Raw genomic sequence first — 16590 nt, forward strand, 5'->3', positions numbered from 1 at the left:
ACTGTAAATTTAGGCTTGTGCGATTATGTCCTGTTTTCGCAGATCTGGTCACATATCACCAGATCATGTGATCAAGTACGAAATTTGACAGTGAAAATATTCTAATGTACACACATCTGTCATATAATGTAACTCTGCAAAATAATCAGTTAAGCACTACCTTTCATCAGTATTGACATTTGAAAGATCAGCAAATTTGGTTGAGGACAACACACTACTTTTGGGGGGTTTCCCACCAGGTAATTAAATTCTCCCATAGAAAATTGCATGGTACATGAATTATAAATGTCTCCATAACAATGCTAAAACTTTAGGTGGCGCTTTATAAAGCAATTCAAGGGTTTTAGTTGCGCTGTAGATTATGGGTGCTAACATGACTTTATGTACGACAAAATGAGGTGTAGATATGTCAACAAGATTTTTCAGTCAACCAGTATGACCAAGATAAGACGACAAAAGTATCATGGAGTTGATTTAATGTGTTTTTAGTATAGAACTATGAAGTACAAAACTGGACATTGTGTAAATTTTATTACTTTGAATGACAATTCCCAAGAGATATGAAACCTGCACATGAAGTTGAGATGCCATTTCATTTCATAAGGGGAGGGAGGAGGGACCAGGAAGGGGTAGGTGGCACTACATATCCATATGGCTTGTTAATCTATCATTGTTTTGAACCACACAGAACAATAGTTGTCGACTCACCTGACTCTGCGCACCCCTATCGGCAATGTAAATGTCACAGGCAGGTAGCAGTGCTGGCTAGCAACAGATGATAAGATCACAAGCATACCGGCCATCCAGCAATAGGTCGTAGATCTGAGCGGTCCTCGATCCTTCCAATCCGAAGTAGCGTATCGCATGTACTATCTCCTGCTGTGACCTCGCGACAACATTTTCTAGAATCACAAAACCGGCGTCTTTGTTTGTTAACGGAGTATTCAAGCAACCTCCATAGCTCCACGCGACTTCTACGCTGTGACGTATTTTGTTAGTTCTAATTAAAACACATCATAAAAGATTCCCAATATTTTCGTACAGTATTTGTGTGACATCCTCGGTTACATTGGATTTTGCATCAGAATCGTATCGTGATGTGGATGCTTTCAGTTATCAGTACCCGAATAGAAAGAAGGGGTGAGTCTTTCCTTAACAGATATGTCACAGGTGTAGTCTACTATGCATTGCGCGGAACTTAATAATATTCTGTTAGTCATCTTCTAGTGTACAAGTTTAATGTGTATTTCCTTGCGGGTGGGTGGTTGTGCACTTGTGTGTCTAATGAGGAGTTAACATTTGCCACCAGTTCAATCAAGGGCTTAAATATTCAATTAATCAGATGAGTAAAGCATCCACACACAAAAGCAAGGGGGTGACACACAGGCACTCACTGTAGGTAGATCTGCAACCGCGGTCAAAGGTCAATGCCACCAAAATCGGGCCAATTTAATGGTCAAGGGTAAAAGCTTCCAACCCACATTCGAAAAGTGCTGAAATATCATCGCTAAGTCACCAGTCAAAGGTCGAAAAAGACTCTTAGTCACAGGTCAAAGCAAAATTTTGGCCGATCAAGACTTTGACCGCGGTCGGAGATCTACCTACAGCGCGTACCTACGTGACACCCCCTTGCAAAAGCCAATCCATAGGTAATAGACACCCCTACCTGGATTGGAAGCACACGTATAGTGCCCTTACAAAACTATGACTATCCGCGTTTTGCACCTGAAGATATGAAACACTCTTTTTCATCCAAAGATTCTGTTTTACAGCTCGGTTGTTTTAACTACTGCTGATATAGATGCTTTCCGTATAAAAGTATTTGCACATGTTTGTGAAAATGGCGGGGTGAACAAGTCTAGTTTAAGGCTGATGTTTATTAGCTAATAGCACTACGTGTACTGATATGGATTTCATGGTATATTCTCTCCAATTTAGTCAAGTTCACAAATCCCGATAATGTTGAGATATTTTTTTTAAATTCCAAAATTGTGCAAACAAGTCACCTCGGGTTTTTGCTGAGACCACCTCGGGTTTTTGCTGAGACCACCTCGGGTTTTTGCTGAGACAGTCACATATTTTTATGTATTGGATTTTGTTTATAAGCACATTTTAGAATAATGCACTATATGGTATTTGTTTATTTATGTTCATGATAGAACTGTAATGAGCTGGTATGCATGGATCTCAGAAAATTTCTACATCATTTTCTGATCAACTAGACCACTGCAACTAGTGATGGCATGTGTTGAACACTTGACTTGATGAAGAAACTGATCATAAAGGAAGGCCGTTCTATCATTGCTGACTTTGCACAGTATACTTACATGTAAGTGTGATATAACAAGATGCATTTTATTACAAAAGTTGTGTATAATTGTGTGTACGGTTGTACAGACCGTATGCCTCCATGCGCTTCATTATTATGTACATGGGTTGGTGTCGTTTGAGTTTTGCTTGTCACTGGGAAGTCCACATAAATAATAGTTATACAGGCACAATGTGGAGTCTATGAAATTTATAAACCCGAAGGCCCCGGGCTGCAGCGCACGAGCGAAGCGAGGGCGCTACTAAGGGCCTGAGGGTTTATAAATTTCATAGACTCCACATTGTGCCTGTATAACTGCTTTAGACTATTTCACATTACATTCAGATTACTTACCTCATCCATGTCTGTTTCTACTGCAGGCTCGACAAGAGCGGCTGGTTTTCTTGTGATAATACTAGCGCCATGGCAACTATGCGTCCTCACGTGACAAAGTAATAGCGCTCGTTAAATCACTGCACGTGAACAATGCATACTGATTGGATAAACCTAGATTTTGAGCATATGTTATATTATGCCTGAAGGCGTGGAGTATATTGAAAACAAGGTGGAGTATATGAGATTTATTACCCACTCAAAACAGCCTAAATAGAGTCTAATTATGTGTTTGGTGGGAGTCATATAGCAGTTTATCATAATATGGTTACTTGTTGACAAGTATGGTTGACCAACTCATCTACAGATATACACTCACTAACTACGCTGACACATGGACTAGGTAATTAGCCACACAAAGTATTGTCAGAGGAGGTACGACATGAATTAAGCGCTATTGAAAAGAATTCGCAGTAATTGCATTCTTCAAATGGTAAAATTGCGGAAAATCAATCCGTAGACAAGATTTGATGAACTGCAAAGCTACTTAGACACTTGTGCAGTTGATTTTCACTGGTTTTCCCTTCCCAACTTGCTGCTTGGCTTGATTTCATACGGTTAGTTATTCATCACGTGACGGTTCCTCCAATAGGCTGTGTATTTCGAAACTGAACCACTGGGGTAGAATGGGGTAGACTGCACAGTTGAATTAAGCATAAGAAAAGAGTTCGATCGGCACATATTTTTCATTGTTAACCCCACGAAATAGCTTCCCTGTACAAAACATACGCGCTCACGTGTGCATGTCGTACCTCCTCTGAAGTATTGTTGATTAGCCAATACCATTAAAAAATACAATCCCACAAGTGATTACTACATGACATGTTATAAAAGAACACTGTGTGTATACTTGTGTATTGTCTATTTAATTTTTCTGGTAAAATGTATCTAATAACTTTTGGCAAGTCTACTCACTTTCAAGGAGGGGACTTGAATAAAAAATTACCACAGTTTAGTATAACATATAGTCACCTTAGGACCAGCCAAGTGCTCTATTACTACATAGTATCAGTGGCATGCAGTACAGTGTGTTAATTACATGTAATACCAAGTGCTAACAAACTAGGGCTGGGACAAAGCTTCGAATACTTCATAGGTTCGAAGGTTAAGTAAGTAAACTTCAAATTATAAAAGCATCCTTCGAAGCTTTGTAGTGCACTCATAATTTACAAAAGAATTACAAATAAACTCATTATCTTTATTGGAGCAGCTTATTCCTCTTGCGTGATCAATATTCGTCTCTTCGCAATCGATCTTTGTGTGCCACGCCCACTTTTAAACCATCACAGTTCAGCTTGTTACCATAGTTGCAGCCTTAAAACACCTTATAAAGTGATAGATAATGCTTGGAAAACATGCCCTTAGCCATTACTTAGTGTTTACCTATGCATGATTGCAGTATAGCATACAAGCCCTTTTACAATCGACCAATCGCATCATTCAGTACTGTTGCTATGCATTTTCCAAATGCTTACAAACTTATTAAATAGGTTTAGAAAAATAAAACTTCAGAAGGATGTGCATAAATACAAGAAAACCTACAACTTGAAAGCTAAGACCGAAGTTTTGAATGTTCAAACGTTTTATTAGCAAATATTCGAAGGTAAATTTCAATATTCATCCCAGCCCTATAGCAAACTAACAAATATTTGCCATTCCACATCATGCAGGTTGACATCCTATGACTTTGTCGATTACAGTTTAGGCTTGCCTATATCAATGTTACATAATCACTGTAATATAAATCACTTCTGTTTGGGGAGCCTGTATTCTGCGGAATAGCGGAATAGCAGAATTACGGAATAAGCGAAAATCACATTCTAAATATTTTGTTATTGTTTATAGCCTCTATAACGTTTTAATATACATTCCTCACCTCGTAGAGAATACAATCACAATGGCACCGATCCTCGGGGCGATCTTTAATAGGATATGTACAAAGGTATTCACTCTAGAACAATCTAACTGAGTTAAACTACCATCAAATACACTTCACTACACAATCGCTAGAAAACTAAAAGTTCTTTGCGCTATACTTACTCATACCAGCTGTCACACACGAGTAACTGCCCGAATTTATTAGAGTTATATACGAAGTGTTAGCGAAAATCTACAGTGAAAATCTTCGTAAAGATCGCCCCGAGGATCGGTGTCATCGTGATTGTGTTCTCTACGAGGTGAGGAATGTATATTAAAACGTTATAGAGGCTAAAAACAATAAAAAAATATTTAGAATGTGATTTTCGCTTATTCCGTAATTCTGCTATTCCGTTATTCCGCTATTCCGTATTCCGCGGAATACAGACTCCCTTCTGTTTGTGATACTCCTGTGTATTTCACCAGTTTACACTGACCACACTGACACATGGTTCATTAAAACCACATTAGCACTGAACAGATGATCTAAACCAACAAAACAAACATGTTATTCCACATGTACAAATTCAAATTCCCAGTCATAACTCCCCGTGTTTTTAACATAATATCCACCAGGCAATAGTAGTGTTAGAGGTGTGTGTATTTTGACCAAATGTCAAGCTGGTACACCCATATCAGTTGTAAAGTATATACAACTGGAAAGACTACAAGACCCCTTTTCGCATATCCGGTCACAAGTTTTATTGTCTGCAAACTAGTGTAACTAACTCTCGCCAAATACAGTGTTAAGTGCACTCCCAGAGACAAAACAAGAAGTAAACAAAAACAAACACACTAATCATACACATGTATCACTTATAATTAGGCATATTGTCCATACAGCAGTGCACACGACCTTACAAAACTTTAATACTACAGGTTTTTGCAATTGAATTCGGTGAATTTATAATTGAATTCGTCCCGTTTGCAATTGAGTTTGTCACTTTTGCAACTGAATTCATCGGTTTTGTGAATTCATTGCTTTTGCAATAGAATGGCAGCTGGAGAAAACACGGTGTAGCAGCTGCTACAAGAATTACAACAGTAGTAAACAATTTTAACTCTTTATAAGGCAACAATTCTTCCTCTACAGCCTATCCAGCAACATTCCAAACTCTACTACGTCATTCGCGATGGGTATGGTCACTCGCTGGGTGTGGTCATTACCAGTACCATGATGGTTCAAAACATTAAGTATATGTAATGATAGATAAACAACATAATTATGTGACCGGGCCTGCAAAAATAGGGCATGTGGGCACATGATTTTTGCCTACTTTTTCACGATTTCATCACTCATAACTTTTTGTATCATTATGCTATGGCATTGCAATTTTCAGCTCCTAGTAAGCATTTAATTGGCATCATGGTGCAAGTTACAGAATGGAAATATACTTTTCCAGAACTGAGATATGACCTGTAGAGTGATTGTACCCACATACCCTGTTTTCGCAGGCCCGGTCACATGGATATGTATGAAACAAGTGCCACCTGTTCCTTCCTGGTCCCTCCTCTCTCTCCCATGAATTGTCATCTCAACTTTATGCACAAGTTTCATATCCGAACATGCTCCTGGGAATTGTCAATCAAAGTAATAAAATTTTACACAATGTCCAGGTTATGCTGTTGCCCTGATTTTGTACAGTGTGTATACTGTAGATGTGTACTGGGACATCAGAAATTGTCCTTTATAGAGAGGTAATACCAGAGTAGAGGTATACCAATACATATTGTATCAGTGGCTGTTGTAAAAATTTTCATAATATTGGGGGAGCAGATATAGCTGCTAAAAGATACTATGTAGTGATAAATATCTTGAGGACACTGTACAATGAATTAGCCTCATTATACCTCCCCTGTACAGCAATCAGTGCTCATCTTTCTAACCCTAAAACGGAATGTGACTGCGCCTACTAAATGTGCATATAAGGGTACTGTGTTTTGGTGTTACAATGCTTATGTACACTAACCATCCAATAAAGAATGATAGTGTTGAGCCTGGCAAGCAACAATGAAATGAACCAAAGAAAAAAGCCATCTCTATAAGCCAGAGAGTGTGGCATCTACTAATGTATCTGTAAGTGCATTATGGTCTGAGTTGATAATAGATGCCACACCTCCACATTGGTAACCAGTGATTATCAAGTTTGGTATTCAGTGAAAAGTTGAACTTTCCTGTTTTTAGTTCCTCAAAATCTAAGAGTATATCGGATTGGTATCCTATCAGTTTCAAAATACATGATTCATCCCATTTCGGATTGCCACTGTTTTTTTATTAATAGACCTGTAGTTGAGAGATCCACTATTACTGAGTCTGTGTGGTTACACTGGGGTGGTGTATATGAAAGGAATATATCTATGTACTGACAGTTAGTGCACCGATACCAATACTTTGTACTACTATCAGTATCGGCCCTAATTTGGTAGTAGATATATCAAGCTAGTATCGGTATAAAGTTATGGATGTCCAATACCAACCGATACTTTGTATGATGTTATCTAATTTCTTTTCAAGATGGTGACATACATACCGTGTCTATCATAATTGTAAGCCATGAATTCTTTGAAAGAAGCCAGCCATTAACATTATTGGTAGAGTGGAACCTCAGTTATCTGAACCTCATGGGACCAGAAGGTGGTCCATAGGTCTGAAAAGTCCATATCTTTGAAACTGTGTATAAATAAACTTAATTGGCATAAAGAAAACTTTAAAATATCAGTGTTTTAAACTACCCTAATAGAACAATCACTACTCTAATAGAGCAGTCATTTCTGTAGTTTGGTTAACTGAGAATCGGATAAGTGGGGTCTGGATATAACTGAGGCTCCACGGTATGCATTAAGCACAAAAAATAAGATTTGTTGAAATCAACAATTTCACTTAGGTTACTTGGCTCGTGGTAAGCATCTCGTACAGGGTTTGCCCTCCAGTGTTTGCCCTCCAGTACCTAACTATTAACACCACAAAACAGTCATACATTATTTTTATCCTTGTGTCTGATGACCACTATACCAACAAACTGCAGTTTTTGAAATTAGCAAAATGTGTTTAGTAAGCTAGTCTGTTAACTACTGGTGGAATTACTAGCTGTTATTAGTGAGTACTTCCTCTGCGTGGCAAATATTGGTATCAAATCAGTATCGACCATTTCCATCTAAAATGTGCTCGGTATTGGATTGGTATATGTGGTATTGGTGCATCACTACTGACGATACTTTAGATATACATTAAATACTCCATAATTATCATGGCACTTTTGTGCATTCCATGCAGTATGTGACCAACCAATTACGGCAGTATGGTAATATGGTTGACCAGCTCATCTACACTAGTAACACAGAGACATAGTCTATGTTTGTGATTAACCACATAAAGTGGTGTTGATTAGCTGATGCCACAATATAATTCAATCCCACAAGTGATTACTACGTGACATATTATAAAACAATACTGTGTGTATGCTTGTGTATTGTCCAATACCCTCTGGAGGCATAAATCTTATAATTTTTGTGAAGTCTGCTCACTTTCAAGGAGGGGACTTGAATCAATACACACCTTATAGGACCATAGGATGTCAAGCTGACTTTTGAGTCACTCAAGATCTTGGTTTGTTTTTCATGTGAATCGATGTGATTTTAAATCTTTCATGTTACAAATGTGGCATTTGTTTCAAGCAAAATTTTTCACTCCAGCCATTAAACTATATAAATATTTATCTATATTAAAGTGACGATAAAGTAATTACATGTACAACAACCATAGTGCATACATATAACGTAACATCCATATCCTACACAATTTTTGGTAAACCAAGCTGGGCTAATTAGGTGCTACACCATTATAAACTTTCCAAACATAAAGCAGCCATGAGTAACAGGTGAGTTGTTGGCAAGAACAACAAGCAGCTGTTGTTACACAATTCTGGTGGAATGTAATTCACCTTAACAAATTAACAACCTTGACAATGTTGTGAAAACAAGTGCCACTAATAATTATGATTTGTTTCGACTCACCTTACAGCCTGTTACAAACATAGTCTTTTCTTTGGTTGAACAGCCATGAAACTTCATAGGAATGGTAAGCAATAGTGTCTGAATAATTCTATGTATCAGTATACCATATATCCATTCTATGGCTTCTCTGCTTGGTGGAAACGGTGAGACAAAACTCTCATATGCTTGAACTGCTCTCAAAGCAAGAAATTTAGGGTACTTAGTGGACCACAGAAGACACGCTATCTCTCGATAACCTCAAGTTTTAGCTCCAATACTTCACATGATGCAAGCATACTATTCTGAAAATATTTCTACATATCAATAAGTAAAGGCGATTTACAAGTTGAAATATATGGCATTTACCTCTATACTTTATACTCTCTACGAATGATAGATTCCTAAATGTATAGTTTATTGTATGCAAAATTAAGTCAACATGTCTTAAAATTGAGACACAGTAGATTGTTGTCAAGAATATGCACATTATTGCTTTAGTACCACCATAAAATCACCATCCATGTATGTAGCTATCCTCTTGAAATCACCTGTAAAATATCCATGATGCTGTGCAACATAAATATTTGTCAACTAGTTTACTAACGCTTAATATGCACTTTGAATAACTACATGCAGTGTTAACACACCATATGCACCAGTGGAATGTAGTAATAGAAATTTTTTGATTGACCTTGTAAATTTTTCCTCTCATTTGAATATTTGCTACTATCACATAGGTCTGCACCAGTGGCGGTTTGACTCAGGCTCATGCCAAGGGCTGCATCACTACCACCACGCCCTCCTACTCGTCGGGGCCTTGCTCTTATCCCAAATTATTTGCCTCCCAATGTTAGCATTATGTCTAGTAGTGTTCACTTCTCTTTGTGATACGTCTGTGTATTTCATTGTACAACTAATCAGTTTACACTGACCACACTGACATATGGTTAAACACACTAGTACTGAATAGATGATGTAAACTAATACAAACCCACAAGTCATTGTGACAAGTGTTGTTATAAAACAAACATGATGTTCCAAATGTACATCTTGATTAATAGTTACTGGTGATTTGTAGTCCATAATTTTTGGAAAGTCTGTGTGCTGAATGTCTAAACAGACTTGAAAAGGTTTGAAACCTTTCACAGTGATGTATGTGAGTCATTGTAATAATTTTTTATTAGTTTAGTAAATGGCAGTGGCAATACATGTCATTATACAGAATCTTTTATGTGACCAGAATTGTGAAAAGGGATCTTCTACACACATCAAATAGACAATATGTATACTGAATTATTAGGAAGAAAAAAAGGTTTGTGTGGCACTGAGTCTCAATGGTGACTGATTCTCTCGGATCCCATACAAAAGTATGGGAAGTGAATGTGGCTCAGACAATAACTCACCACTAGAGCCACGGGTACGGCTTCTCAATTGCAACACATTTCTTTTGAGTTAGAGAACTTCATTGTTGTCCTAGAATTGTCCATATCTGAACACAACGAAGCAATGATTTGCACTTTTCCTCATAGACCACAATAGATTCAGTTACCATTATGTATATAATCATAGCCGCAAGTGCTGTATGAAAATAAAATATGAGGCGTGCGGCCAAGATGCTAAGCGGAGTACTTTATTTTTTTCATATAGCACGAGCAAGGCAATGCTTTAAATGATTTATGGAACTTTCTAGTGGTGTAACTTCACCATACACTAGGACTTGCAATTAACACACGTTGCACAAATTATTAGCAGCCTAAATACACAGAAACTAAATTAAATTTAACAAAGTAACTCACGTGTAGTTCACCATAGTTTTACATGGTAGATGTTCACGCATTTGGCAGGTTTTGGTTAACCTACAATCGATTCTGTTGTGACACATGATGAAGTATTTCTGTGATATCTCCAGCACTTGTCTGTTTACATTAACAAATGTAACAGCAACGTTACCTTCTCCCACCCATCATCGAAGCTTTTAGGTAAGTCTATAAAAGCAATCCAGTAGAATCACTCATGTTGGCTGGGGTGATTGACCACTCAGCATGGTGAAGGCTATCAGCCTTTACTGGCTTGGGTGATTAGTCATACTGGCATGAGCACCATGGGCCATTAGCCTGCACTAGAGTACATGGGCTACTGTGCTTTATTGCCCACAAAGAGTACATTTTGCTGTGCAACAAAGCACTCTTTGTGATCAACAAAGCACTGTTTGCCAGCGTAAGTGTATTTTATGACATTTGAAGCACATGCATTTTTCCCTTTTATCTTGCCCACGCAAAGTTGTATGTGTTAAAGAATCACATGTTTATTAGAAAATTTGTTGTATGCGTATCATCTATTCCATCAACCTTGAATATCACAGCATAACATAATTGTAATTATAAGCTTGAGGCTATCTCAATCCACTAAGCTATGTTGGTGTTCACCACTGACCAAATTTTGAGTCAAACACAACTTTTTTTTATGAATCATCTAAATTGATTAAATATTTAGCACGTGTGTGAAAGACCAATTCCATAGTTATACAACCAAAATTTTTGTGTGCACTCCATACCATAAACCGTAAATAGGAGTGGGGGGGGGGGGAGTGAGACGTGTACACATTCAATAGTAACAGTAGGAGATGTGTAAAATACAATCATGACAAATGGAAGGTATTACCACTTCTCAATACTGGTCATGTAGCATTTTGGCAGCTCAGTATCTTTAAGACTATCTCTATACCTATTGCCAGTGCCTATAACAATCTTTAGTATACATGTATTTCTTTATTTAATTGGAGACTGACCCAAATAGGGAATTTAGGAAACCATAGGTTAATACCTTATTGTATTGGTCACCCAAACCCTTGTTGTTCTTAGAAAATGGTATGTATAAAGCTCTTTCATCTTCAGAAAATAACAAAGTCTTTAAAGTCACTATTAAGAGACCTCTGGAAATGTTCTCTAAAATGATCTCCTATATAGCAGATAAATATCCAGTTGTGGGGGTCACCACACAGCACACCTCACCTATGATCACTGATGTGCTGAGTGGAATTCAGATCTCGCTAATCTGGAAGACATAGCAGATAGATACAAATGTGGAAAGTAATTGTGGATTTCATTCAGTGCAAGATATTATATTTGCAAGATATTACACTCAACCCATGATCAATACACAGTATAAATACACTCCCACCATTTTCTAAGGTATTTAGAAACTGCAAACTTATATCTTTGTAGCTTTAAAACCCGAAAATTACAAAGATCTTACATATAGTTGATGGTGGGTCTCAGCAATCACCGATGTCAGGTTATATTATGGAGGTGGATTTACCTGTTTGTCGTTCTGTTCCACATACTTTAATGGTATGTTCTTTTCGACAGTGTTATTGAGATGAAGTTAGGGAGCACCTTCAAGCTGTTTCCTGGTAGGTGATGGACATTTACGATGATGTCAACAACATGTGGCAGTTCTATTATACATGAATGCCTGGATACATTTGCTCCACTTCACTATGTGATACTTTAAATTGCACTTGCTATTTGTAAATTATTTGTATGCAAGCTAAGTACTTGTAGATTAGCATTGTGTGATAAAATAACTGTTATATCATCTGCTTCTTTTGTGATATTATTACTATCAACATATTATAGTTCAGTAAGCAATGAAATGTTCTGTAAAACTCTTGCTATGTTAATAGCACCTGCTAAAATTATTTCTATCTAAGCCAATCATTTGAAGATTAGTAATTGTGTGATAAACCTGCTGCTATATCAACCATTGCATCTAGAGCTGCACAATAAAATAAGAATAATGTGTTATTCTACAATACACCACACTTGTCACTACTGAACATGTTGTAATGTTGTAGTAGAACACAGTGACTGTACTATTAGGGTATGATTTAGAGTCTTCCAAAACTACCGGTGAATCTATGTGCATCAAACTCGTGACATCCTTTCTATCTTCAAGCATGTTGACAGTTCAATAAAACAAATGGAAATTCTAGCGAAGGATGTTCAAAGAAGAACAGCTTCCAGAAAACAAAGGACAGAATATATTACGACAATAGAGACAAAGGAGAGACGAAATGAAGAAGGTTACTAAAGGTTAAATGATATTGTGGATCTATACTTTGTGAGTAGTTTAATGTAAATCACAAAGCAATAGGTGGTTCCTACGTGGATTAGCAGGAGCCCGAGTTTTGTATGTCAAATGCATATTTTATGTAAAATAAGTTCCTTTTTTGGTCCTTGAGCTGCTTCTTTCCATCACATCAACTTGTCAACTATAATGTGGATACATTTCAGTATTATGCATGTGTACTCGTTATACATAGCTACCACTTGTACTTGTTACACATAGCTACCACGTGTACTTGTTACACATAGCTACCACGTGTACTTGTTATACATAGCTACCACGTGTACTTGTTATACATAGCTACCATGTGCACCTCACAAGTGTGCCTGGCGTTATGTATGCCTCAATGAATCTTTTTATTCCCAAATTTCTCCAAAGAAGTTCACATTATGCTTTCTCATTGTTCTCATTATAATGTTTAGCAAGATTTTAATTTGAAACAATAAAATCAAGAGTTAATAATATCTCTATATTATTAACTCTTGATAAAATGTTATTTAGTTAACAAGATGTTTAGCTGATAACTACAGCATATTATGCAAAAATTGTTGGCTAAATATAGACCCAAGTATAACACAGTACTGGGCCCTGCCAAAACAGGGTATGTTTTATTATCATTATACAATATACTATAGCCACTTAATCCTCATCAAACATTGAATTGACTGAATGAAAATATTCTATGATGATTACATCACTTCCAATTTGGTCATCTTATTATATACATGTAACACAAAGCAGTTAAAGACCACCAGCTAATTGTATGACACATATGCACCTATGAAATAGTAGCAGTGCTTGAAGGTTCTTAGATTACTGATTTGTTAAGCTGTTTTACTGTTGTGTACCCAGTTATACTGATAGTAAAATGTCAGTAACTTTAAGTATATCGAACATAGTTGTTTTACTAAGTTTTAAACTCTCAGTAAATCATCAGTGAATGCGGGTTTCTGAAAAACTACTAAAATACCAATCACCTGTTCCATATACACAGTAAACTAAGAAACTTCAAGCAGTGTAGTATATTGTAAATTGTTTGTTCGTTTTTTACCTTTCTTAGTAATTTAATCTAGCCTTTATACTGAATAGTATGTTTGATGCACTTGTAAAGGGAAAAGACTTTCTTGTTAAAATATCAATTATGAATTAGAATATTGTTGTGGCCATGTATTTCTTCAATGGTTGTATGCAATGACCGAAGAGGGCTTGAGAACCATTCGGAAAAATGATTAGATAAAAATGGCATATGCACTCATGTCAATATATACTATTGTAGTCAGGAAACACTGTATTTTGCTTTCTTTCGTCTTCTTGTAATTATTTCATTATGGCCCATTTTGTTAATCTTTTTTTGCCAAATCTAGAAGTGTTGTATGATTTTGGTTTTATTCATTATGTTTTGTGGTGACCATTTTGTTAGAGTTAATTCCATTAGTGACTGTTCTATTGGAGTATCTTGATCTCCAATGACATTAATTTTTGTATGGGGTAACCAGTACACATATCTTGACTGTATAATAATTTGTTGTTCATCAACTTTCTTAAGTGCAAGTGCATTTAACTTGAGATTTATCCTATTGCACAAATATTTGCTCCTTTCTTTTGACTTCTAACAAACTTGACACACCACTTGACAACAGTACGTTTACGTACATACTCCTCCCATGTGCACACACACACACACGAGTGCATTTGTAATGACATCATAAATGAATACACAAGTGACTTCAAATTTATTGTAATGAACAATGTACTGGAGGTCAAAAATTAATATTACACAGCACTACAATAATGTGTAGAGTTATAAAATAATGTAGGCTATCTTGTTCTGTCACATGAAGTTACCACTGTGGTGTGACTTATTGTGTTTTGTTGTTTCTTTGAAATTTAATAATTCTATCAACAGCTACCATAATCATGGTATAAAAGAATGACTCTTTGATAAAATCACTACCAAGACAATATGCAGGACAGTACACTACTGCTGAAAAATGAAATGACTAGTTATGCAAAGAGGTAATCCCATGGCAATCAGATGACACACACAGTACTGTGTGTATCATAACTTTGTTTCTAGTCATGGAAGCATTTAAATTTCTTCTAGTGATAGAAAAATGTTTATTTCTGCAATGCAGATTTCAATGTTAGTGTTCTGCATAACAATAATATAGTCCCCATTGTCAAATTAATAACTCATGAGCTGCATCTGTAAGATGTAACTTGCAAACATTGTTTACAAACGTATTGCTATTGTACAACTGCTTTGACACAGAAACAACTTTTGATGGTGCTAACTGATGTTTACTGTACATAATGGCGTGTACAAAAACTGAAACAATGTCAATGGCTGAGGACCACAATGCCTAAATAATGACCATTCAAATAATAACAAAACTATCAAAACAAAACATTGTTTACTGAAACTGAGGTAGCTGGCTGTTCTGTACACAATCCTTTCATGTACTGACAAAACCACACCATTTTATAGAGTGTTATATGCATTTAATATTGAATAATATGTTCTAACTGTTAAGAAGTAGGCTTGAGCTACCATTAAAAATACAGAAACCCTCATTGCTACTTTCCATCAGTAACACTGCACTTAGCACCAGATTATATCTTAAAGACTACTTGGTGCATTAATAACACTTATCTTACTAGACTCTTAGAATGTAAGCGAGTGCCTTCTGTCCAGCTGTAGCACTCCAAATCAAGTAAAATAATGACTTGTGTATGACGTCCAATTCAACTCTTAAATGACTAATAAACAGCCATCATTTTCTGTTTATTCAATGCTAGAAAACTAGCAACTAATAAACTGTCTTGATTTCAACAGTTTTATTTTGAGCTCCTCAAAGATATATCACATACAGCACATTGGCCTCCTAAAAACTTCTGGCTTTTTCATAGTGTCTCCCAGATCCCCCTATATAGATGCTGTGAGTGCAACATAGACAAAATACGTTGTAGACATAATGCACAGAGAAAGACTTAGTATGGAAAGTTATTATTCAGTTTTATCTCAGTAAAATGTGTAACCTCCTAAATTTAGATTATAAATGTGATGTTTGAATTGGTGTCATACACTACATAATTATTAAGTACATTTATATATTATTAGCTTCAACCTCACTAGTGGACCTATTAAATGAATTCTAACACACATTTTGTCATTGTGAAGGCTTGCTAATGTGGTATTTAGTAAGCGGTCTATTAGGATTTAGGCACTAAACTGGTGAATCTTAATTTGGTATATTCACATAGTAATATATAGATGTTTTAGTGTTAAAATGTACATAATAGTAGATAATCGTGCTCTTAATACATGTACAATTTCACCATAATCAAAACTTGTTTATTTGTCATTGTTGTTGTGCAATGGTACTCTGACGGGTCTGTGCTTGTAGGATATAGCTAGGAACATATGGTGGTAATGATAATAATGATTGACCACATGAAAATGAACTTGCCTACTCCTTAAATGTTAATCAATTAAAACTTTTGAATGATTGGCTGTTGTAAACTAATAGTCACTTCATGTCATTGACTATAATATGCAGGTAACAAAAGTGTTGAGATATTACCTGTTATGTGGTGAGAAATGGCTTTTGCCTACATCATTGGCTTTCAAGTACCTGGCCACATTAAGTGTATTAGTCAACAATTTCATATGTAAGAGAGCATCCAATGGGTCCAGCATTTTTACAAGAGTAGAGTGGGGATGGGGAGAGGGTAAATGCACCTGTATGCTTTAAAATGTTAAGTATACAGCAGAAATAGTGCCGTTCAATCAGAATGTTAATAGTGATGGAAGCTAAGTTGCAGCGGAGTATAATACTTAATGATTGCTT

At 36.3% G+C, this 16590-nt stretch overlaps 1 protein-coding gene and 1 long non-coding RNA gene across 8 annotated transcripts in view; one reads left to right on the top strand and one right to left on the bottom strand.

The window, feature by feature from the left end:
- The window catches only part of LOC136247174 (uncharacterized), a 44513-nt gene extending 43491 nt beyond the window's left edge, over nucleotides 1-1022 (bottom strand). For all 7 annotated transcript variants that reach the window (XR_010697158.1, XR_010697157.1, XR_010697156.1 and 4 more), the window contains exon 1: nucleotides 709-1022. Coding sequence is in view for 2 of the 7 variants with exons in the window: in XM_066038809.1 (XP_065894881.1) it covers nucleotides 709-866 (158 nt within the window). In the remaining 5 variants the exon portion in view is untranslated. The remainder of the gene's footprint in view (nucleotides 1-708) is intronic.
- LOC136247185 (uncharacterized) lies at nucleotides 880-12248 on the top strand. Its single transcript, XR_010697170.1, has 3 exons — nucleotides 880-1140; nucleotides 2160-2329; nucleotides 11980-12248. It is a non-coding gene; the product is annotated as an uncharacterized lncRNA (long non-coding RNA).
- The last annotated feature ends 4342 nt before the right edge of the window (nucleotides 12249-16590 follow it).

The sequence above is a fragment of the Dysidea avara genome, chromosome 2, assembly GCF_963678975.1.
Source record: "Dysidea avara chromosome 2, odDysAvar1.4, whole genome shotgun sequence".
NCBI classification, from domain to species: Eukaryota; Metazoa; Porifera; class Demospongiae; order Dictyoceratida; family Dysideidae; genus Dysidea; species Dysidea avara.